The 24,807-nt window shown below is 47.4% G+C and overlaps 1 protein-coding gene across 7 annotated transcripts in view; it reads left to right on the top strand.

The window, feature by feature from the left end:
• The window catches only part of BRPF3 (bromodomain and PHD finger containing 3), a 34,179-nt gene extending 10,985 nt beyond the window's left edge, over window positions 1-23,194 (top strand). For 3 of the 7 annotated variants that reach the window (XM_053222892.1, XM_027057886.2, XM_015069812.3), the window contains exons 5-13: window positions 2,120-2,248; window positions 2,539-2,851; window positions 3,582-3,884; window positions 5,514-6,020; window positions 8,860-8,953; window positions 12,722-12,819; window positions 15,732-15,829; window positions 19,449-19,603; window positions 20,866-23,194. In XM_053222892.1, coding sequence (XP_053078867.1) covers window positions 2,120-2,248; window positions 2,539-2,851; window positions 3,582-3,884; window positions 5,514-6,020; window positions 8,860-8,953; window positions 12,722-12,819; window positions 15,732-15,829; window positions 19,449-19,603; window positions 20,866-21,049 — 1,881 coding nt within the window. In that variant the 3' untranslated portion in view covers window positions 21,050-23,194. Of the gene's footprint in view, window positions 1-2,119; window positions 2,249-2,538; window positions 2,852-3,581; window positions 3,885-5,513; window positions 6,021-8,859; window positions 8,954-12,721; window positions 12,820-15,731; window positions 15,830-19,448; window positions 19,604-20,865 lie in introns of those variants that run through there. The other 4 variants (XM_027057888.2, XM_027057887.2, XR_003419647.2 and 1 more) reach the window with 4 other exon arrangements.
• Window positions 23,195-24,807: the final 1,613 nt, after the last annotated feature.

Below are 24,807 nucleotides of genomic sequence, written 5' to 3'. Positions count from 1 at the left end.
AAAGCCTGCCTACTCTACTGGTATGGTGCTGCACATGGCTTCTAACTATGGGGATTCAGCTTCTGGTGGCCTCAAGCATAAGCTATTATCATATGCTTGAGCCCATCCCTGGAGTTTCTGACCAAAAAAAATCTCAGGAGTCTGGCCTTGAGTATTTTGAAAAGCTTCTCAGCCCATTCTGATGGGCATTGCGGCTGGCCTGGGAGCTTCTGAGAGTTTTCACTTGGCCCTTATGGTCTTGAATCATTCAAATATTCCAACCTCGGGCACCTGGGTGGCTCAGTCGGTTAAGCATCTGACTTCAGCTCAGGTCATGATCTCACGGTTCATGGGTTCGAGCCCCACGTCGGGCTCTGTGCTGACAACTCAGAGTATGGAACCTGCTTCAGATTCTGTATCTCTATCTGTCTCTGCCCCTCCCCCACTTGTGTGCACACACTCTGTCTGTCTCTCTCCCTCTCTCCCTCCCCCTCCCCAAAATAAATAAACATTTAAAAAAATTAAAAACAAATTGCCAGCTTTGACTCAAGGAGATTCTAAGCCTCTAAGCATGGGCAACGTTGAGGTAGTAGTGTAACAGAGGGGTTGGGAATATGAACTGTGGCACCAGACTACCTGGTTTTATATCTGGTTCTGTCATTTAGTGTTTATGTGACATTGGGTAAATTGCTAAACTCTTTATACCTCAGTTTCCTTGATTGTAAAATGGGGTTAATAATAGAACCTACACCAGAAGGTTGTGAAAATTAGATGACTTGCTATGTATAAAGAGCTTAGAACAGTGCCTGGCATGCAGTGGAAGCTATAGAAGTGTCAGCTGTCAGCACCACCATTATCGATAGTCTGTCTCCCTGAAGTGTCTACTGCAGCACTCTGCACAGGGCAGAGAGTAAATACTATTAATTGAATCAGTGACAAGCCAAAACCATTCTCTCCAGTCTAGGAATAGCAGCTGTTCCTTGCATGCTTCAGAGGCCTGGGTTAAAGATGTTCCTTTCTTTCTCCAAATCCTACTTCACTATTCAGCCCCAGCACGAGCCCTTCTCTCTGTAGACCTGTAGTCTGAGTTTCCATCTCTGAGACTGGGCAGCTCTTGCCATACATAGTGTGTGTGGGTGGCATAGAGGACATCTCAGGACCTTCTGTATGGATTCAGACTGTCTGTGCCATCCCAGTCTTGGTCGCACAGCTGAGCTTTTCTTCTTGCCTCTGGTTCAGAGAGATAAAAGGGGAAAGGAATCAGTCAGGCCTATTTTGATGTCACTAAGAAGAAGAAACATTTCATAATCTAATCTGTGGCTTCCCAACCTTTTAGCATTAGGGCATACATAGAAAATAACATTTGTGCAATGTACTACTGTCACTGTATATATGTGAGGCTTCTTGCTGCCTGAGGAGGTGAGCCTAGAGGCCTTAGTTATCCCAAGATGGCCTCAAGGCCAATGGGATCAGTAGCTTAGCATACTAAGTGGGAATGCTGGCCCGAGTCACATTTTAAATCATCAGTGTGCTCTTTGGACTAAGACAAAGCTAGGTTCAAGTCCTATCTCATTGGGTTAGTGACTCCTCATTGTACTTCCAAATCTCAGATTCCAGATTTGTAAAATGAGGATAATAATTTCTCCCTCAGGATTATTGTGATGATTAATCAAAGTAACATAAGTAGAGAAGCAGTGTGGCATAGTAGTCAAGAGCACACACTGTGGAATCAGGCTGAGACTAAATCCCTATTCTGCTCATTACTGGCTATGTGGCCTTGGGCCGGTCAGTCTCTCTGTGCCTCCGTTTTCTCCATGTAAAACACCTCATCTGTACCTACCTGATATAGTTGTTAATGTTCCATAAAATGGTTAGAATGTTACTTGGCATTTAGGAAGGACTATGAAAGCGTTAACTGTTATTGTACGTTTTGGTACGGTGCTCGATATGTAGGGAACATTCACACAGCAGTAGCTGTTGGTCATTATTTCTAGGCTGAAAGTTGGGTGATCTCTCCTCATATACCGGTCAGCTTAATATCCTGTGAAAATTTGTTGTACGTGATTGGTGAAAGTAATCAAGAAAAAGTTTGGTGCCTCTTCGCAGAGGGTGTCCTGATCTCTTTCCACCTTCTGCACAGGTCAAAGTCCAGCAGGCCGCGATGGAGCTGGAGCTTATGCCATTCAATGTTCTGCTGAGAACCACACTGGACTTGCTGCAGGAGAAGGATCCGGCACACATCTTTGCCGAACCTGTCAACCTGAGTGAGGCAAGTTCCCCCACCACTTCCTGAGCAGTGAGCCCCTCCTGGACTGGAAACAGGGTCTGAGTAGGCCAGGAAGGGGTCAGGCCACAGGGTGTATGACACCTGGGGGTTTCTGGCAAAGCTAGTAGACTTGCCCATGGTGAGGAGTCAGCAGGCCAGGGTGGGCCGGGGCCCTGGGGCTCTGACTGTGCAGCGTGCCAAACCAGAAAATGGGGAGGCAAGAGTGCTGGTGAAGGGTGCACCTGTTTGGCTAGTAAATGGTTGTTGTAATTGTACAGGTTTTATATGTTTAGGTTCCAGATTACCTGGAATTCATATCCAAGCCAATGGATTTTTCTACCATGAGGCGGAAGCTGGAGTCCCACCTGTACCACACCTTGGAGGAGTTTGAGGAGGACTTTAACCTTATAGTTACCAACTGCATGAAGTATAATGCTAAAGACACAATTTTCCACCGAGCAGCTGTCCGCCTGCGGGACCTGGGAGGGGCCATCCTGCGGCATGCCCGGCGGCAGGCAGAGAACATCGGCTATGACCCCGAGAGGGGCACCCACTTGCCTGAGTCACCCAAATTGGAGGACTTTTACCGCTTCTCCTGGGAAGACGGTGAGAAGCCTTGGATGGGTGGGGAGGAGAGGGACCAAGAGGAGGCACAGGGATGGAGCCCAGAGAGCCAGGGATCAGGGTGGGCCTTGGAGCTATTTAGGGTAGACACGAGGAGAGCTGAGGGTAGGCCCAGACTGGGATATTCCTGCTTGTGGCTTGCAATAGTTCTAGGAGCTAAAGTTTAACGAATTCACTATTTCTTGAATGGTAGGAAAAGGAATCAGGTACTGGCTGTCTGTTTGAAAACTTAAATCCTTACCAGGGGTCTTCCTCTTCTGGATGCCCTCTATACAGCATCCAGAGCATGGGGCAGGGAGAGTGCAATGCTAGTGTATGTCTGGCTCATTCAGAAGAGTGCAAGTAGAGGACCAGAAAAATGGAATTGCCTCTGAGCCCCACACTCTGCCTGCCCCTGCTCTCTGCTTCTCGATGGCAGTAGCCAGTCACTCAGGCCCAGGAGATTGCCAAGCTGCCTCGTGCCTGCTCCACAGAGCCTGTAATTATGACTGTGAACAGCTTCCTGCAGATGTTTCCCAGATTCTGACCTTGTCCCTGTGGCTGCCCTCTGGGCAACGGTGTTACCAGGGCCAGGGCCCCACAGTGACGCTGCTGGAAGCCACTGGCCCAGGCATTCCAGGAGAATATTTTGCATCCAAAGGATTCAGCCCCTTCCCCTTGCCCTGGGCTGGGCAGATCCTTCAGCCCTTCTATCCTCCCTTCTCCCTGGCAGTGGACAACATCCTCATCCCAGAGAACCGGGCCCACTTGTCCCCGGAGGTGCAGCTGAAGGAGCTGCTGGAGAAATTGGACCTGGTGAGCGCCATGCGGTCCAGCGGGGCCCGGACCCGTCGCGTCCGCCTGCTGCGCAGGGAGATCAATGCCCTTCGGCAGAAGCTGGCACAGCCACCACCACCACAGCCACCATCACTGAACAAGACTGTGTCCAATGGGGAGCTGCCAGCAGGGCCCCAGGGGGATGTGGCTGTGCTGGAGCAGGCCCCACAGGAGGAGCCAGAAGATGATGGGGACAGAGGTGAGACAATCAGGGGCAGACAGGGGGTTGGAGGCCAAACTAAGGGAGTAAGGGTTAAGCTAAAATCTCAAGGATGGTGCAAGCATCCTTTCCTGAGTTTAGGTCATACCCTTGTGGGCAAGCAAAAATCCTTGGAGAGGTCATGCTTCCATGTATATCCAGGGATGATATTCAAAATATTTAATAATCGGTAGAGACCAAAATTCATCAGAGTAGATGTTGGCTGTTGCATTGGAGTCGGTTCTGGGGACCACTGATGGGGATATTTAGTTGCTAGATTGTGGACAGGTTTGGGGAGTTTTAGAGGCTGGGGCCCAGCAGCTCTGTACTAACTAATAAAGAAGTATTACAGTATTTTGTACCTGATAATGGCTATATGGCACATATGAGTTAAATATTTGTTCATCTACCATCATGTAGATAGGCTTTTTTAGAGCAGGTTAGGTTGTGGTGTGGGAAGACAGAAAAGGAAGAAAGACCCTAAAGACGGTCTGGCTTCTTGAACTACCTCATGGCTTTGACCCCAGCTGGCCAAGTCTACAGGCCCATCCTAAGCAGAAAGGTCAGATTGCAAGAGACATCTGGGGAAGTGATTCTCAGAGACCCAGCCTTAAAACTGAGCTGCTTTCCATCCTCCCCACTTCACTGGGGACAGAATTGTCTCCCTTAATACAGGTCCTCAGAGCTGAGCCTACAGCTTGGGGAGGGTCTGTCATCCACACAGTCTAGAAGGGTTTGGAGTTATCTCCAGAGGGTAGTTCTCTCCAGGGCCCAAACTGCAAGGAATGGCCCATTTTATTTTAGGTTGGCTGAGAATAAGGACGTGGCTGGGAGGTCACATTTGGCAGTGACTTCCTGATTCCCTGTGTGGCAACCAGCATGCCACTTGTATCCCACTCCTGGGCTGTGGCCGTGCAGAGTCCTGCCCACTGACCGGCTACAACAGCTTCTTCCAGAGGGTTTCAAAACAAAACTCCCAGGCCTTACATCCCAGAGATTCAGATTAAGGAAGTCTGGGCTGTGGCTTGGAAATTCTAATTTTTAAAAGTTTCAAGGTAGTAAGTGAACAGACATGTTTGGGAGCCACTGATTTAACTTACTTGCTCTCACTTTTTCACATTTATAAACTTACTCTTTCTGCTTGTCCTCCTTGCTTCACTTGGGTGATAGGAAACAGAACACATTGACAGAAGGGAAAACACTTGAGTCTAATGAGAGCTGTACACCTCTAATCTGTGAAGCTGAGACTTAACTGATTATTGATTAAGCCAGGTAGCTTTCAGCTTTCTCAGGTGTGGAGTAATGTTTTGTAATTCTCACTTCATCAGATTCACCTGGTAAAGCTTTTTTAAAAAATACCCCATCATTAGAGACTTAGTTTCAGTTGGTCTTGGATCGGACCTTGACGCTGAAATTTTTAAGAAACTTCCTAGATGATTCTCATACATAGAGTTTAGAATTACTAATGTAGATAAAACTTAATCCTACATTCTTTTTGCCTCAGATGGGAGACCTGGGATACATGTCAAGAACCAATGCCTTTGGTTCTTGCTTATCAGAGTCATTATCTGGCTTGTAGGGGCAGACCTTTTCTAAAATGTTCAAGCAGGTTCTCTTTTTCTCTAACAGATGACTCCATACTGCCTCCCCCACCAACCCTCGAGCCCACTGGGCCTGCACCTTCCCTGTCTGAGCAAGACTCCCCTCCGGATCCCCCTACTCTGAAACCCATTAATGATAGTAAGCCTCCAAGCCGATTCCTAAAGCCCAGAAAGGTGGAAGAAGATGAGCTCTTGGAAAAATCACCTCTGCAGATAGGGAGTGAGCCCCTGCAACGCCTGCTCAGTGACAATGGCATCAACAGAGTGTCTCTCATGCCCCCTGAGACCCCTGCTGGTGCCCCACTCAGTGGCGTGGGCCGCCGCACATCCGTCCTCTTCAAGAAGGCCAAAAATGGAGTTAAGCTACAGAGGAGCCCAGATAGGGCCCCAGAGAATGGTGAGGACCATGGTACAGTGGGCTCTCCTGCCTCTCCGGCCAGCATCGAGGATGAACGGCACTCCCGGAAGCGGCCAAGGAGCAGGAGCTGTAGTGAGAGCGAAGGGGAGAGGTCCCCCCAGCAGGAGGAGGAGACAGGTGACCACGCCTGTGACTTCTCTACTTCTCATCTGCTTTCCTGCTTTGCCTTGCCAGCCAGCACCTCCCCTAGTTGGCTGCCTCCCTAATGGTCCCTGTGGACGCCAGTAGAACCATTGAGGGATCCATAGCTTGTAGTTGTGCCTGGCACATGAGTAGTGGCCTGGAGAAGAGGCTTTGAGAAAGTAATTTGAGAGGGCCACATTGTGTCTGGGGCTTTCTTTGGCCTTGAAGGGAATGCAAAGCTATATATGATAAAGTGGTTCCTGCCTTGACTTTAGTTCCTTCATTCATCAGATATTTAGGCACTGGGGGGAAAAAAGTCCTTGAACAGAAGACAAAAATCTCCCTTGTAGGGGAGAAAGACTAAAAACAAATGAGTGAATTGTACCTTGTATCAGAAGCTATGGAGAAAAATCTAGCAGGGAAGGGGAATAGGGGATACTGGGGTGGTATTAGAGAAGGTGGCTAGGGGAGACTTGGGGAGGGGACATTTGAGTAAAGATTTGAGGGAGTTGAAGGCATGGGCTATTTGGGTTTCTGGGGGAGAACACTTCAAAAAGATAAACTAGTAGGTGCACAGGCCCTGGTGGTGGGAACATGCCCGCATGCCTGGGGAATAGTGGGGAAACCAGTGTGGCTGGAGCAGAGTTAGCCAGGGCATGATTAGAGATGAGGTTCCAGAGGTGGGTAATGGCGGCTGCCATACTAAAGGGTCCTTACTACACACCCAGCACAAGCTGGTCACAGGGGGTCATACAATGAGTCAGACTGAGTTCCAGCTCTGGAAGAATTCATGGTCCAGTGGGGAGCAAAGGTGCAGAGATGTTATGGTGCCAGACAGTATGTGATTATGTGTTAGGTGACAGCACTGCTGGAGGTGTTTAGCAACTAGGAGCTAGAGGAGTCAGGAAGGTTCCATGAAGGTGGTGCCTGAGCTGGCCCTGTGGGAAGAGATCAGAAAAGAAGGGAGTAGATGGAGCAAAGGCTCAGGCCTGGGTGTATGGAAGCAAGGACAGAATCCCTGTGAAGGACAGTTTGGAGAGGGGCTTCCTGAAGCATCGGGAGCCAAGGCTGGATGGGTGAGGTGAGCCTGCATATGCAGGGCTTCTTTTCTGGATGGTGTGGTTTAGTCTTAGTGAAATATGGGAGGTGAGCTTACTTGGTGGGGAGGGGCCTACTCTTGGCTTGTGCTCTTCATGTCCCTCTTTTGCCTTTTTATGTGGTGGTTTTGGGCTATTTGGCTAGCACATACTTCTCTCTTCCTTCCTAACACTTTGTTTCCAATGATACCTTCCCTTCCCGTTTGGCCCAAGCTTCCCCGTATTAAGGGAGTAGATTAGTTCATAGAATCGAGTCTGAGGCTTGGAGTTAGGCAGACCTGGGTTCATATCCCATCTTCTGACCACCTGTGTATCCTGGGGCAGATTAATTAACCTTTCAAGTTTGTTCCTTATTTCTAATATGGGACTAGTGATATCTATCTTGCAGGGCTCCAAGAATTGGAAATAGTCTGTATAAAGTACTTGGCATACAGCAGTCGATGGTAGCAGTTACTGTTGTCATTGTCTGCACTGTATCAGGACTAGCCAAACAACACTGAGAATGCTGTGCACTAAAAATGAAAAATCCCTCTAATAGGAAATAGGTCTGGATATCAGGCTCATCCAACCTAAAGAGGGTCCACTGCTTGGGGAACCTGCTAGAATCTGTTTGTCCCCCATCGCAGTGGCCTGGCACCCAGGAATATTTCTGTATGACCTTAGTGGAGTCTCACAAGAACAGGTATTGATCTTTGGCAGCTGAGGCACAGCTGGCTTCGTGATTTAAACGGAAGCCATAATGTTAGAGACAGAGCCAGGTTAGAGTCCAGATGTGTTGGCTCAGGCACCTGCTCTTACAGGTGGTGTAACTTACCTCACAGTTTTTTGGCCAAGGTATCTGTGACTTAGATCTCAAGTGCCTGGCTCAGCTGCCAGACTTGTAGGACTCTGTCTGGATTGTGGTTAGGAACCAGATGATAGAGTTGAAGCCTCTACAGCCGATGAGCCTCCTCCTGTCCCTGGGATGACCAGTCTTCATTTGCTTCCATACGGCCGCCTTCTATAAACAGACTTCTCATTCATACTCAGTATTGTCCTCTATAAAGAAGAAGAAGATACTATGTTCACAAAAGGAGAAGCAGAGGTTAAAGAGGAAAAAGGACCTGTATTTCAGAGCCTTGCTTAGAACCCAGGGAATTCTGTCTTCCCACCCCAGGAAGGTCCAGTCTGCTCTAGATCTGTTGAAGTCCCCCAGCTCTGACTAGCTCTGCTGGAGATCTCAGGGTGTGGCTGACACAGCCCTTCTCCTGTCCCAGCCTCCGCTGACACCATCCCAAAAGAATGAAGCTCACTGTTGCCAGCTGTGTGATGGATAGGGCGTGAGTGTTTATCTGAAGAGGCAAGGCGGGTGGGCTCCCCAAGAGGCAGAGGAGACTCCCTGATAATTGAGGCTTGAAATTAGAAGCAGAATTAGGGACTTGTGAGCCAGCCAGAGTGGGGAAGTCTTGGTATTTCATTTTGTAGCCAAATGACAGTAACTGGTGTGAGCTGTGCGCTGTGTTTTCCTTCAAGTTGAACCAGAAGGATGAGAAGGAAAATGCGGGGTCTACTTATTTCCCTAGCCAACATTTCCCCCAAACCTTTATCAGGGTCTTTCCACTGCCCGAGACCCATTTCCCATGCAGGAAGCAACAGCCATCCTTTCCACCCCTCCTCAGGTGGCCACCTCACACTGCAGCATGTGTCAGGGGAAGGGGGGTTTCTGCACTCAGGCTTACACTATGTGTCCTTGGCAGGCGTGACCAACGGATTTGGAAAACACACCGAAAGCGGGTCTGACTCAGAATGTAGTTTGGGTCTCAGTGGTGGACTGGCATTTGAAGCTTGCAGGTAAGAACAGTTGTTCCCAAAGCTTTGTTGGCAGCTCCTCCACCTGTCCCTGTATTCTCCATTCAGCCACAGATGGAGCCTCCTCCTGCTTATCTAAGGTTTTTCTTCCTCCACCCCTGCTGTTTTTTGAGGCCTCTGGTCTGTAACTCTGGTAGCTCCTAGGAAACAGTGTGACCCTTGACTCACAGGCCTGATCCGACTAGGAGGGGAGGAGTGATGCTGATGCTTTATAGGGTTTGTGAAGCCGAATTTGGCTCCAGAGGGCAGGGACAGCCAAATCTGTATCGCCCAGCGAAGTTAACATTTGAGCCAAGCCCCCACCCACACCACTGGCCCACTCTGATAACCCAGTTGCAGACATAGTTTTGCTCTTTGCCTTTTGGGGCATCATAGCAAAGGCCTCTGTAGAGGTGTGGTGTGGGAGTAAGAAATGGGCAGATAGGAAGTTCAGAATGGCCTTTTATTCAAAGGCCCTAGCTCTTCTACCCTCCTTGAGCTGGGAAAGGATGGGTTTCTTTTCCTGTTCTTTTACCAGAAGGGAGAATTTCTGAGACCAAAATGTTAAAGTTTCTTCCAAGTCGAAGAAACTTTATTGAATCCCTACTTTATTGAATCCCTACTCTGTGTTAAGTGTACTCTGCAAGAAATCGGGGACTGCGGGACTCTTGGAAATGGGAGACCCTCAGTGCCACAGAGGAGAAACAAGTTGTCCTGAAGGCTAATTACTGGCCCCCCACATGGCTACTGAATGGATCCTCAGTTCCGAGTAGGGGAGGAAAGGTCCCAGGGCAGCAGTGTTTGAAGTGCTTCCAAGGCAGGTTGAGCATTATGTTCTGTCAGGTACTCACTCTACCGTGGCTCCTGGGCTCCTGGGTGGTGGGTATGGGAGGCCCTTTACTGTGGCATAGCCCAGCTTTCCATGGTTGCTTTGAGATTTTCCTCCCATCAAGCCTCAGAATTGCCTTAGCTGTCTTCCTCCATGGTTTCTAGAGATATAGGGGGAATGAATGGGAAAAACATAGTTACTAGGCATAGAGGAGGCAGAGCTTTTGGAATCCTACAAAATGGTTTCACCCTGGTCCTGGGTGGGAATTCTTAACTCCTTTCAAAGGTAATGGTGCCTGGAAACCCAGTTCATTGGGGTGGGGAAGGAGTGGGGTTATCAAACTGTCCCCTCCTAGCCCTTGACTAAAGGTGGAAGGTGTGTTGGGCTTTTCACGCCACGAAGGACAGTCTTCCCAGCCATGAACCACAAGAAGAAAGCCAGACTAGGCTCTGGTCAGCCTGCTGGTCAGACTGTGTGTTTGCCTTTCTGCAGAACTCCAGTCTGTGCCGCCGATTTGTCTGGAGCCCTGCTCAGTGTGGAAACAATGCCCTTGGAAGGCATTTCCTTTTTAACTCAGTGGACCTCAGTGGAATTTCAGGGTTTAAAACAGGAGATTCAGGACTGCAACTGCAGGATTTTTTTTCTTTTTCTTTCTTTCCTCCCCCTGCCCCACTGTGGTGGTAAGTACATAAAGGAAGATTTTACTTACTAATTAGACTAGAATCCTCTACTCCCAGAATCAGAAAGAGCCTTGAAGGAACCTGTGGTCACTAATCCCATTCCCCCCCCCCCCCCCCCGACCTGTCCCTGGGTTTATCTTTCCTGATGATTTTCTGAGGAAATTGGAGCTGCTTCCTCTTTCTATGGGTCCTGCTTTTGGTTATTAATAATTGAGCACCTACTTCAAGCCAGACATTGTTCTAAGTACTGATAAAGGTATGTGTTCTCATGGAGCTTATCTTCTAGAAGGGGGAGATGAGTGTTAAACCAGTAAACAGAATAATTATAGATTGGGTTGTCTGCTTTGGTCTGTGTAATGTGGAAAGAGGACTGAAACACAGGCCATATCAAGTCACGTGTGCTTTTTCTATGAAACAGGAATACATGGACCTAGTTTTGGTGTTGCCTCTTACTTTACTAAGCTCATCTGTCTCAGCGCTCATCATTTGATAGTACAACATTAGTAGTTTATAATATTTAAAGTGAGGCATTAAAATTTACTGCTCTTCATATAATATTTGCCACATAACTATCATCTGCCATTTATTGAGTAGTTGGTATGTGCTGTACTGAGTGTTTTCTGTGTATCAATCTATTAAATCCTCACAGCAGCCTCAGAGAAGGTAGGTAACTTGCTCAACATCATGGAACTCATGAATAGAAGAGACAGGTTCCAGGGGCGCCTGGGTGGCTCAGTAGGTTAAGCGTCAGACTTTCGATGTCAGCTCAGGTCATGATCCCGCGTTTCATGAGATTGAGCCCCACATTGGGCTCTGCACTGACAGCACAGAGCCTGCTTGAGATTCTCTCTCTCCCTCTTCCCCTCCCCTGCTTGCTCTGTGTGCATATGTGTCTCTTTCTCTCTCAAAATAAATAAATAAACATTAACATAAACAGACAAGAGCCACGTTCTGAACCCAAGTAGTCTGGCTCCAGAGTTTCTCTTTTAAACACTTTGTTGTGCCCTCTTCTGTTATATTTGAAGATGTCTCCCCAGCTCCAGAATAATGAACTTTGAGAGGCCTCAGAGTCTCTAAGCACAGTGACAGATTTTTATAGGATGAGTGGGAACTGAATCCTAAATGTAAACTGGGTGTTAATTTTTTTTTTTCCCCAAACAGGTCCTAATTTTGAATAGCAGAAAAAAAAAACTACCAATCTGCCAGTTACTGAAGGATTATGATTCATTGTGTTCTGTTTGTACAAGTTTTTCTGAATAAGACTCTGATAAAGTCCGTATGATTTAGGAGAACAGGAGTACCCTACTCCCCAACCAGTCCTAACACCAACCTCCTCTTATCCCACCAGGGGTTTCTTAAGCATTTCTACTCTTCTGCAGATTGTCTCCCCACCTTTTAAGCATTTTTTTTTTTTTAGTGGAAAAATTATATAGCAATGATATTTTTTAAAGTTTGGATGGGAAAAGGCCCTAGCCACTTCATTCTTGCCCAGAGGCTCCCAACTATGGTTGTACATTAGAATTGCTTCGGGAGCTGTTTAAAACTACAGATCCTTGGGTGGGTTCCAGTTATACCATTACTCTGGTATTACCATCCTCATTTTTGCTTTATTACCTTTCTAGTCTTTGTCATATATTATCTATATATTGTTTTACCTCTTTGTAGTAACCACATGGAAAAAACTTGTTCTGCTTGTTCATTAAAAAAAAAAAAAGTCCATCTCTAAGAAAAATTTCATACACAAAGTGGAAGTGAGAAGTGGATTTTTTTTTTAATTAAAAAGTGTCTTTTCTAATTAAGGAGTAAGACGTGTCCTTTATAGACAATTTGGGAAAGAGGCAAATTTTTGTACCTCAAAAATAAATTGGTTTCTAAAGAAGCCGTAGAAACCACAGGGTAAAAAATTCTGATCCATGTGAGATGGGCCCTCCTCATGGCTAGGCTGCTTAGACCCTGGAAAGATTGACAAGTGCCTGGAGTGACCTTTCATCTGGATGAAGTCCAAAGTCCCTGGGCAGGGAGGCAGGCGTCTCTTTCCGGAGTCCCTCCACCTGCATGAAATGGTCTCTCAAAGCCTCATGGGAATTTTGTGGTCAGAAGGGTGTCATGGGTTAGTGTGAGTTGTTAGGGGAAGGTGAGAAACCATTCTTGTTGAACGGTTTTTGCAGCTCCACTCATCTCAGAGATAGGAGAGCAGGAGTGGGTATGTTAGTCATTGAAATGGCTCATTTCGCCCCCTCTGCCTTCTTGCTCTATATGCAGTGGTCTGACGCCCCCCAAACGCAGCCGTGGGAAGCCAGCCCTATCTCGTGTACCCTTCCTGGAAGGTGTAAATGGAGATTCTGACTACAGCAGCTCAGGTGAGGAGTGGTGTACAGGTGAATCTGGGGGGCCCAGGCCTTCCAAAGAACCAGCTCTGTGGGCTGCAGCCAAACCCTTAATTCTTCCAAACTCTCAGGCGTTGGGCAAGGAGATGCCCCCCGCTCACAGGTCATTCAGACTCTTTTTTTTTTTTTTTAAGTTCATCTTAAATTTGAATAGTAATATATGCCCATGATAACAAAAATCAAAAAGGCACAGAAGGGTACATAATGAAAAGCCAGGGTCCCCTCCTTAGAACAACCACTGTTAGCAGTTTCTTTTGTGTCTCTCTACTTGTAATTTATATACATAAAAGCCAAAACTTGTGTATATTTAAGAGCATAGGTAGAGAAGCCTAATACACACGTATTCTCCTAAACCATGCCTTTTTTCAATTAATAATATATCTTGGAGCTCCTTGCGTGCTTTTTATTGACTGCCTAATGTGCCATTATCTAGGAGTGCCAGCCTACTACAGATGGACATGTAGACTGTTTTCACGTATTTGTTATAACCAATGTTGCAGTGAGCAACCTTGTACAAAGATCTTTTGTAGCCCTGGAGAGCATACACTTCTATAGAGAAGCAGAGCTGCTAAACTTGAAGGGAGTGTGTATTTGTCATTTCCATGGGTCTTGCCAATCTGCCCTTGCTGGAGTAATCAGTGATAGCCTCTATCACTGAATCTCACACCTTGCCGTGTAGGTTCATGTGATCCAGTGCTTTCAGCCCTGTCCTCATGAGACATTCTACTCTAGCCGACCCAAACAGGGAAGTACATGGGTCTTGTCTCTTGGGACCAAGGGATTCAAGAACAGGACAAGGCAGGGTCAAAGGAGAGGGCTGGTTGGTGCACAGGTGGAGTGGGTACAGGGTGGGCTGTTCTCCGAGTGCATCTCTGCAGCCCTCCTGTGGGAGCTGTGCACCCTGGATGCCCGGTCTTTGAAGCTCCCATCTAACACAGGCGTCAGGGCTTCTTTCCCCACTTCCCTTTTCCCAACTGCTTTATTTTCCCTTAGCATCAGTTTCTTTCTCACATGTGTGTTGATGGATGCATGCCTGCGTGTTTCATTGTTGTCTGACTGTTGGCGCCCAGAAAGCAGGGCTCCTATCTATACATGAAAGTGTACAGCATCTAGTGCAAAACTGGCAGTGGATTGGCACAAACATTGGAATTCTGGTAGTGACATTTTACTCTTATTTTTAAAAAGCACATACGTATAAAATGATGCCAAGGGAAACTTAAAAATTTCGACCTTCTACTATTCCATCATCACCTTAACACAATTGTCTTCATTTCTCTGTGTTGCCTTCTGTTTATTTCAGGCACGTTTTTAACAAAATGTTAATCCAGAACACACGCTTTTTCGTTTTCTGCATTTTTCAATGTTATCTCATACTTTTTTTTGTGTTGACACAATCTTGATTTAACTCATATTATTGGAACAATATGTCTTCCAGTCGATGCATTACAATTTACTTAACTTTTTTATTGTTAGATTTTTGGTGATTTCCAACTTTTAATATTATACATAATGTAGTAAATGCATATTTTTGTTAAAAATCCTTTTATTTGTTTTTAAAGTTATTTTTCTTAGAATAATTCCCAGGGAAGGAATTTACTGAAGCAGATGATTCATACTTTTTTTTTTTTTTTAATGGCTCTTGAGACATGCCACCAAATTATGTTCTTGAGGATTAGACTGGTCTGCAATTTCTTCCAACAGTGTATGATTGCACCAGTTTCCCCACAGCCAGCCTCTTCAGTATTGGATTTTATCTCTTGGTTATTATTGCTATTGACTCAATGGGTAAAAACAAAACAAAAAAAAACCTCATTATTAGTAGTAGTTTGTTGTTTTTTTGTTTTTTTTTTTTTTTTATAAATGAGGATAGTAGTATTTCCTTAGTAACATAATTTCCACTATGCAGGATTTGGACCCTTTTCCCTGGTTGAGTGTGGTCACCTTGGGCTTCCGGTTTATAGGCATGGGGAGGGGGAAGGGAGGTTCCTTTCTGCTCAGGAGCATTTGTGAAGTGTACCCATCCACATATGCTAGTGCATTGTGTGCAAACAAAGTAAGCTGGAGAGATGCGGTGCCTGCTTTAGGCAGGACACCCAGTGTCAGGTTCTGAGAAAAGCAGTCACGTGAAGGGCTTGCAGACCTGCTTGGCTCTGCTGCGTGCCGTGCACCCAGGTGACCTGGATGGCCAGATGTGGCCCTGTCAGAAAACTCATTTAGCAAGTGGTTTTACTGGGATGTCTGTCCCAGGCATCTTTTTCCATGAAGCCTCTATCATGAGGCCCACCACTTAGGCCCAGAGAGCAGTTTGTGGCTTTGCCAAGCTGGGTTATTGTTGTCCTTCCTGGGATCCTGGTGATAAAAGCAGTCCTAGTTTTCTAGGGAACACCATTCTAGTGTTCTAGTCCAGGGGTCGGCAAACTAACATATTAGCTTGTTTTTGTAGGGCTTGCAAGCTAAAAATGGTTTCTACTTACAAATGATTGAAAAGAAAATCAAAAGAATGATATTTTGTAACACATGAAAATTACATGAAATTCAAATTTCAGCATCTAAAAGTAAAATTTTATGGGGACACAGCTATACTCATTCCTCTATAGAGTACCTGTGGCAGCTTTCATGCTGCAACAATAGAGTTGAGTAGTTGCAACAGAGACCATATGGACTGCAAAACCTAAAATATTTACTGTTTGGCCCTTTACAGAATGAGTTTGCCGACCCCTGATCTAGTCTAAGAACTAAGGAAAGGGCAGGAAAGGGGAAGGGTGGAGGGGATGTTGCTGACTCATTCTTGGGTTGCCCCAGTCAAATGGAGGCCACAGGCAGGCCTCTTGGGCACCATTCCAAGTCCCCTTTGGGTGCTGTCTCCTCCCCTCCCCAACCCCCAGGCAGAAGCCTCCTGATGCCCTTTGAAGACCGCGGAGACCTGGAGCCCCTGGAGCTGGTGTGGGCCAAGTGCCGAGGCTATCCCTCCTACCCCGCCTTGGTGAGTCTGCCCCAGACACCACCCTCCTCCCTCCCCTGGGCTGTTCTGGCCCCTATCTTGCCTCAGGAGCTTATCTGATTGGATCAAGCCAGCAGAGGGGTGGGAATCAGGGTGCTTTTAGCTGCAGAGGGGAGGGAGGTTTTAGCCCAGCCTGGGTGGGTCAAACCATCAAGGTCTTCAGCTCAGAGCACTTAAAATAGGGTAAAAGTGTGAAGACAGGGACTAGGGCTCATAGGGATTTAATAGCATTTATTCATTTGCTTATGCATAAAAGTAGTATGCTCATTGTAGAGAATTTTTAAAGCTGCTTATAATGCTTAAGTGTTGTATTAGACATTTGTCATGCTAAATTCTTGAAATACTGAGGAAGATGTGGTTTTTCTCATTTTGTGGGGAAGAAAAATGAGGATCTATCTGTTCCCTGTGGCCATCTAGCTATTAAATGGCAGGGTTGGAATTTGAGCCCAAGGCTCAAAATGTGTGATGTCAAAGCCTGTGTTCTGAGCCACCAAGTTCAAAATCACCCATGGTCTCATCTATTCAGAGATTACCTCTTGGTGTATATAGGCACTCTTTTTTTTTTAACGCATAAGTACGAGCCCATACTCTGTGTAACCTCCCTTTCACGTAACAGCATACCATGAACATGCATGTCTTGTGCCATTAAACATTCTTCATCAACATTACTTTAATGACTGCATTGTCCTCAGTTGTATGCATGTACCTTATTTTAACCATTCCCTACTTGGTCATTTAGATCGTTTTGAATTTTTCACTATGATTAATAGCTGGCAATAAACATCACTGTAGCTTTACTCTGTGCACATCATGATGATTTCCATACAGTGAATTCTTAGGCGTGCCTTCTTGGAGCAAGCTCTGTGCAAAATTGATACACATTGCCAAGTTGCCCTTTAGAAAGTTAGTTCCAATTTATACTCCCATCAGCAGTAGCTAAAAAATTCTATTTTTACCACCTTGATTGTTACTTGTTAGAGCTCTTTCTGTATTGGGGAGGTAATGTCCATCTGGCACTGGAAGCTAGTGATTCTAAACCTTTAGGGCATGCCAGAATCATGGGGGAGTTTTTAAAACAATACAGATAACTGAGGCCCCACTTCAGAACTATGAAATTAGACTGACACCAGGCCGAGGTATGAACGTTTTCTATAAAGCTTCTCAGATGATCTGTAGCCACGGTTGTGAACTACCCTGCCAACCTCTTGCATGCACACAGGAGTTCTGGGCTTCTCTTAGCTCTTTCACATCAATGGGTCTTTCAAGTCTCATAGCAGCCCCTTAAAGTCAAGAGGGCAGGAACTCTGACCGTTTTGGACTGGTGAGGAAGCTACAGCTGTAAGAGGTTATACAACTTGCAGGAGCCATATTGGAACCATGTTGCCTACCTCACTCCCTCTTCAACAGTGGCAGGAGGGGGAATCCATGCTGTGATCCAGCAGTTGAGGAGGTTGGGCCTTGGGCCTGCCTTCACAAGGCTGTGTGCCCTGTTGTCAGCGAGACTTCCAGCATAATTGTTGAGGAAGTGATTAAAGCTGTACAGGTTTGGTTTTGTGATTTTAAGTCCCATGGTGCAAAAAAAAAGTCTAAAAATAGTCTTTTTTTTTCCTTTTTAATTATCTTCTTAATCATACATTTTCTTTAATGAGTAAGTAAATTCAGCCACCACCTGAAAAAACCTACCACCTGAATGCAAGCTGTGTTTTTATTTTGGTTTATGCTCTCCCAGTTGTTCTCCTGTGTTAAATATGACTCGTGTCCATAATGAATATACATTTAAAAAAAATTTTTTGGCTCTTGTTTAAAATTGTTTTTTCTCATAAAATAATGTATCTGTATTATAGAAGTTTGGGAAAAAATAGAGAAAAGCAACAAACCATCATTCTAGCAAGTCAGCTATAAGCGTTTTGTATTGTTTCTTCTATTTGTTTATGTATTACAGCTATAATAATAGTATGTATATATGCCTTCATTATATAATGTGTTAAAATATTTCATAAGCCACATTGTTTTACATCCACATAACATTTGAGTGAATGGTCCATTATTTATTATTTTGAGACATATTTGCATCTATCTTCTTTAGAAAGGGAGGAGAGCTCTCCTTGCTTCTGCCCTTGATGGCAGGGGGTGGGGGGTACATTTTTCACAATCTGCCCCATGTTCCAAGGCAGGAACCAGCATGGCTGTCGAGGAAACATACCAGAGTGGCCCCACTATCTTGTTCAATAATCTTGTTCAATAATCGAGGAAGCTCAGGAGGGCTTGTATGGTGGTTCTCATTAGGACCCTTAGCTTTAATCCCGGGGGGAACATACAAGCTGGGAGAGTTTTGACCAAATTACACAGCTCGAACAGGGTAGGGATGGTTCTTCCTTAAAACTCTTAACCAGAGCACCTGCTTTTAGCTGCTTATCTAGGAAGGGAAGTAGGGAAGCTGGCAGACACCCAAAGGTAAACAGCGAGAGCAGTTTATTATGAGAACAGGCCCCCTGGGACAGAGTATAGAAATTAAGATTGTTCCATCTCTGGAGAAAGCTGCTTCCTCAGTAAGTTTCCAAGTCTCTCTGGCTCAACACACATAGATTATCAACTCACTGCTTTGGAAGTGAGGGCTGTGTAGGGCAGTAGGCAGCAGAAGTTTAAGCCACCATGGCCACAGCCAGCTACATGCTCCTGTGCTCGGGGCTTTCCTCTGTCAGGTGATACCTGTCAGCAGACTTCTCAGCATCGGTAAGAAGGTGAAATAAGATGATGGATGACGTGTGAATAACTAGGATCTTCAGTCACTCTGTCAGTGCTTCATAGAGCTAGAGGTCACTGTTGTGTTGATGCCACCAGGCATTTTTCTGAGCCCCTGCCCTGTAGAGCTTGCAGTCTTGAGCATTAATTCCTCCAGTGGTCCTTCTTTCCAGCCACATCGTTCATTTTCCCCTCTCCAGCAACCCTTCGAGTTCAGTCTAAAAGCTTTCTGATCTTAGATGGAGGTGCCCACAAAGGTACCTAGTCCACACAGCAGGAAGATTATGGTCAGACAGGAAGGTAGTGGGTAACCAGGGGCTCTGTTAGGTAGAACCAAGGTGATGGGCCCTGCTGCTGATGCAGAACCTCCTTTATAGCCATGGTGTTTAGGAAAGTCCCTGAGCCTTTGAAGTGAATTGCAAAGGTTTTAAAGGAAAAATTGACAGGAAGAAATGGCCTCCTGGCCTCCATTCCCTTCCCCTAAGGGATGTTAGGAAGGTGGAATTTGCCAGTCTGGCCTGGACATCATAGATACACCCTCAATTCTGATATCTCCCATACTGGATTCACATTTCTTCTGTTTCCACTTGGGCCCCAGGGGTTCATGGCACAAGCTCCCTCATTGGAAGAACTGATTGAGCAGGGCTGAAGGATTTGGCCAATGAACTGGGAAAACAGTCAAGATTTCCATTTTGGGGTCCTGATGGTCACAAGAGGTCAGCCCCCTTCATCACTTGGTTGTGGGCCTGGCCAAGGCCCTGCATAACTTGGGGGGTAGTTCAGTAGGTAGTCCTGGGGCAGCATGCCCTGCTCACCCCATCCACCCCCATCTGAGTGCCGTCTTCTTTCCTGTCTGTAGATCATCGATCCCAAGATGCCCCGGGAGGGCCTCCTGCACAATGGTGTTCCCATCCCTGTCCCCCCTCTGGATGTGCTGAAGCTGGGAGAGCAGAAACAGGCCGAGGCTGGAGAGAAGCTCTTCCTTGTCCTCTTCTTTGACAACAAGCGCACCTGGTGAGTGGGTACTACCACCTGGAGGTTGGGCCAAGATGAGGGCTAAGGGGCCTGCCATGCAGTACACAGAGGGGCTGTGGGCTCAGTTAACCTGCCTCCATCCAGACAAGATGAGGCATTACCAGCAGCTGGCCTGCCCCAGCCACATTAATAGTTACTGAGGAGTGTGGCCGGTCAGATTCCCTGGGAAACATTCTGAGATGGATATTTCTATCAGGAGGCTTATTGAGGAGAGCTGTGGGGATGAAGGGTGCAGTGCCGGGTGGAGGAACATGTTGAACACTTGGTATAGAGGCCTCAGCTGATCCTAAGGGGAGCTCCGGAGCTGGGAGGCTTGTTAATGATGTCCAGAATTGGGGCTGTGCGTGGGCATGTCCTCCCATGGCAACTAGTCATTGAATGCTGGCTGGCTGCCCCTGGGAAGGGGGTCACCTTGGTCCAGGTAACTCCCTTGGTGGCGGGTGATTCCTGAAGAGGACTCAGCTGAGAGCTAGTCAGCAGCCAACGCTCCCAGTGGCTGTGGGAGTGCACGTCTTAGTCCTCAGGTGGGGGGATGGGGTGGAGGGTGGTTTGGGGCAGTGTGGGGTCCACTACAAACGGCTTGCTTGCCCTTTAAGGTTTCTCTTAGAGTTCTTTCACTTCTGCTTTTATAGAATGAGGAGGTAGGACTAACAAGTAAAAATAATAGCTATCACTTATTGTTTACTCCGTGCCCTGATGCAAATCGATTTACATACATAACCTTATTTAATCCTCATTAAATCTTCATCAGTCCTCTCCCAATCCATTTTGCAGATGAGGAAGCTGAGGCTCAGAAAGCAAAGACCCCATTGCCAGACCTGGAATACAAGCCAAGATCTGGCTCCAAAGGCTAGCTTTTAGCCACACGTTAGATTCAACTGGCGATCTTTAGAAAAACACACCTGGTGCAGGCCCCATCAGGAATCACTGGTTCCTGGCATCAGCCCCACTTCCTAGCCATAGCTCCCTGATGCCCCAAGGCGAGAGCTAGCCCTAATATGGGTCTTTCTTAGCTCCTGGGTCCTAACAGCCCTCTAAAGCAGAGTGAGTGCCCTGAGGCTCAGGGAAGGGCCTGGCTGCAAAAAAGGTCCCTTGGTGGCCTCCTGCCTGGGGTGTCCCAGTCTGTCTCCTCCTGCCCTGTCCCCTCCCCCTGGCTTTGCTTGTCCTGGGCAGATGGGCCCAGAGGAGCCCCTTCATGCCACCCACCTCAGCCCAGGCTTCTTACTGTGCTTGTATTTTAGGCAATGGCTTCCAAGGGACAAAGTGCTACCCCTGGGTGTGGAAGACACCGTGGACAAGCTCAAGATGCTGGAAGGCCGCAAGACCAGCATCCGAAAGTCGGTGCAAGTGGCCTACGACCGTGCAATGATCCACTTGAGCCGGGTCCGGGGGCCCCACTCCTTTGTCACCTCCAGCTACCTGTAAGGGTGGGTCCTGGCTTGTGTCTGCCTGCCCTGCCTCTGTCCCATGCAGCACAGAGGCCCCTTCCTGCCCCAGCCAGTCATATGGCCGGCAGCTTCCCCCTTCCATGGCAGGCCAGGGACTGGGCCATGTCCTCCCCATGGGCAAGGCCCCAGTTTTGACCAACTGTATGGTTCCCCTGGTGGGCCTGCTGTGTGCCAAAAACTCCCACCTGAGCTCGCTCAGGGGGGCTAGTCCACTGAAGAACCTGTTAGAAGTAGAAATAGCTGTGAGGCTTGGGCCCGGCCGAGGAGATGGACCTGAGCCCAGAAGGCAAGAGGTCCTAGGCTCTTTCTCAAAGGTGTGCCTGGCCCGCTCCTTCCCACTCCCAGCTAACTACACCTCAGGGCAAGCGAGGCTCTGACATTGACCCCAGAGGTGCTGTGGATACATGGGAGTCCCGCAGGGAAGCTCACGGAGCTCACCCTCTCTCCCCTCTGTCACCCATTCTCATACCTCTTCCCTGTCCCATCTTCTGCACCAGTGCCGTCTCTCTTTTCCCATGTTCCTTTCCTTTCTTTTGTGCCAAACAGAAACCATCACCAAACTGGTCTTTTTCTTTTTATGTCTCATTCCCTTTGAGGCCAGCTGCTATGCTAGGTGGGTCCCTCCACCTGGCTCCTTAGGGCCCAGGACAGAGGCCAGCCTACCACTCGGGTGACCCCTCCACCAGCACACACACCCCTTCCCCATCTGCTGCAGACACACAGCTGAGGCCAGGCTGTGAAAGCTTGCCCCCTCCCTGTCTTGCTGAGAGGCGGGCCGAGGCTTGACGGGCTCCTGTCAGACCAGGCTGGTTGTGGGAGTGTCCGTCTGTCCACTTGGATGTTGAGGGGTGTTGACTGAAGCTGTGCTCTTCAGCTGGGTCTGCTCCTCACCCCTGCTGTCCTCTCTCTGTGGGCCTCCCTCTCCACCACCATGGACGGTGGTGCCCGCGGTCCAGCACCTCCCTGCCTGCACTCTGCCCAGCCCAGCCTCTGCTGCTCCCGCTCCCAAACTCCGGGGGACACCACACTTATTTCACGCCCTCTGTCCCCTTCCCTCTCCACCTTTCAACCCCCTCCCCACCTTCACCTTCTCAAAAACGGAAGGAAAAAAACTGTGAAATGGGAAATGCTGACTGACAAACCAACACAACTTTCAGAGGCTTTGAGTCTGTTCTCTGGATGTTTCTTTTCACCTCTTAAGCACCAAAGCCGCAGGGCCAGGCTGCAGGCCACTGATCGCCATGTTGATTTTTAACCTGACGTTCTTTTTAATTGTTTTAAATTTTTCATAGGGGAGTTTTGGACAAAAAAAAAGTCACTGGGGAGATCACTGCCATTTTTACACACTCGACTTTTTAAAAATACAACCAACCAACCACCACAACTTCTTATACATTTGGGACACGAGCCAGAGTTTAAAAGGGAACCAACAAAACTCTCTATAACATAAAGGATGGGGTTTTGGATTTTGTACAATAATAAAAATACAATACAGCATATGGCTAGGGAAGGACATGGTGTATATAATTGTAAAATACTGTTCTAAATTATTCAGGCCTATAGTTTCCATTACTGGAGTCCTCCATTGTGTGGCTGAGTATTTTAAATGCACACAGTGTGGTTTATTTAAAGGAGCCAATGCGTCCCCCTCTCCCCAGGTAGTCGGTCAGCTGTGGACTCTGTGACCTTTGTCTCAACCTGTGTTGTAAGATCTCGGGGCTCGCTCTCTCTCTCTCTCTCTCTCTCTCTCTCTGTGTCTCTTCCCCCCAACACTTTCTCTTGCTAGTCTCTCTTTTTTTTCAATCTCCTTGACTCTTTCAGTCTCTTTCTGAGTCTCATCTTTAAAACTGCTCTTTTAGAACGGGAAGCGGCTCAGATCCTGCTGTGGCATGGGGCCTATGTGTCTCAAGTCGCGTCTGCTGTGAAGCACACGATGCTCTATTTATTGTAGAAAGTGACTTTATTTGCTTTCTAGAATTGTTTATAACAGATGGTATAAGAGAGGTAATAAACAGAGAAAAATCTATGCTTGTAAAGAATACAAAAGTTAATTTTACCTACTATAATATGACTGTCTGAAACTTATTTTCTCTCTGAGAAATAAATGTTCTAATGGGCAGCAGTTGCTGTGCTGTGTTTGGTGTCATCAGTGGGGGCATGCGCTGCTCTTCCAAATTCCCATAGCCCACCCCCACCTCAAAAGGCAGGAGCCATTCAGAATGGGATGTCTAGCCATTGCAGACTGCCAGCTGGAAAGGGCTCTGTCCATCTCTTGGACGCCTGGGAGGGGTGTGAAGATGGGCTCTGACGTTTTCCTCTCCCAAATAGCACCACCCTCTGGGTCCTGTAGAAGGTCCAGCCTGTCTTCTTATGCCTCAGATTTCCTGTGGCCCTGTTCCTTTGGGAGCATCTGTTCCTCATGCAGTTGGAGAAGTAGCCCCTTGTGTCTGGCACCTGTTTACCCAGCTTGCTGAATTTGAGACTCGAGGGTGCCCACGCCTCCTTTGTAATTATTGCTGTCCCCATTCTGTAGGTAGGTAGCTGGGACAGGCGTTAACATGGGCCTCGCTCCTTTTGGAATTGGAAGGGATCCTGGTGCCTACCTGGTCTTCATTTTGCAGATGAGAAAACAGACCAGCACGATCAACGGGCTCGTCCAAGGACATCTGGCCAAGAAATGGTGGCAGAATCCTGGGACAAGGATCTGGGCGGGGGTTTCTTGTGGGCTCCACGGCATTTCAAGGCTGTGCTGGCCTGTTCTGTACCAGCTCCCCTCTCACCAGCTATGGTTCCAGCATTTCTGGAGAGGGGCATCTTGAAGAGTAGAGAGAGTTCCCAGGGACTCAATACTTGGTCACTGGGCCTTGGGATAGCTTTTCCCCATCCCCTCCCCTGTCCTATCTCTGCTCCTGCCTGGCTCGTGTGCTTGGCTGTGAGTTACATCTCACAGCCGTGTGACTGAAGGATAAGGGTCTTCTGATCACCTCCACAAGCTCCTTCAAAATTCTTGTCTTTGAAGTTGCTAGGGGGTAAAAGTGCTCAATTTGGTATAACGTTGACAGGGTACCTCTAGTGTGCTGATAACTCTTGAATTGCGCGTTGTGGGTGTGGAGATGCGCCCCTCTTGCCCCCGGGATGCTCACAACCTGATTTATGAGACCTGTCAGGGCAACTCTGAACTTGGCGGGTGTGGAGCTCCCCCCCGCCCCCCGAGGGGAGGAGTTTGGGAGACTCCTCCAACCAAACTCATGTTTGGTTGAATCACAAAAGCTTTCAGAAGAATAAAGCAATTAATTCAAGCCTTAAAAAAACGGGATTGAAAATCCCTCTTTGTAAATTTGTATTCTGAACTACAAAGGCAATATTTAGAAAGATGTGAAAAAGCTCATCCTATGAGCCCTGACTTAACAGAGGACCCTGAGGCCAGGGCGAGGCATGGTAAGTAGCATCCGTGGAAGCATTTGATTGGGGAAGGGACAAGACCAGAACTTGGCAACTAGTGAACGAGATGTCAGAGGCCAAAAGCAGAAGTGGGAAGACAAGGTTGCCACATGGCCGGAGGCATCAGCAGTGAGTTTGAAGGGGAGGAAGGAGAGCTAAGTTTTGAGGAGCTTGTATTGCCTGCAGGATATCTGGGAAAAAACCCCAGCAAGCAGACAGGACTGGGCAGTTCAAGAGGAAGGTAGGAGCAGATGACAGAAATGTGGAGGCACGGGAGCACACCAAGGCAGTTAG

This window comes from Acinonyx jubatus, chromosome B2 (genome assembly GCF_027475565.1).
Source record: "Acinonyx jubatus isolate Ajub_Pintada_27869175 chromosome B2, VMU_Ajub_asm_v1.0, whole genome shotgun sequence".
In the NCBI taxonomy this organism is placed as follows: Eukaryota; Metazoa; Chordata; class Mammalia; order Carnivora; family Felidae; genus Acinonyx; species Acinonyx jubatus.
The sequence above is the reverse complement of the archived record's forward strand: the minus strand, read 5'-3'. Positions and strand labels throughout refer to the sequence as shown.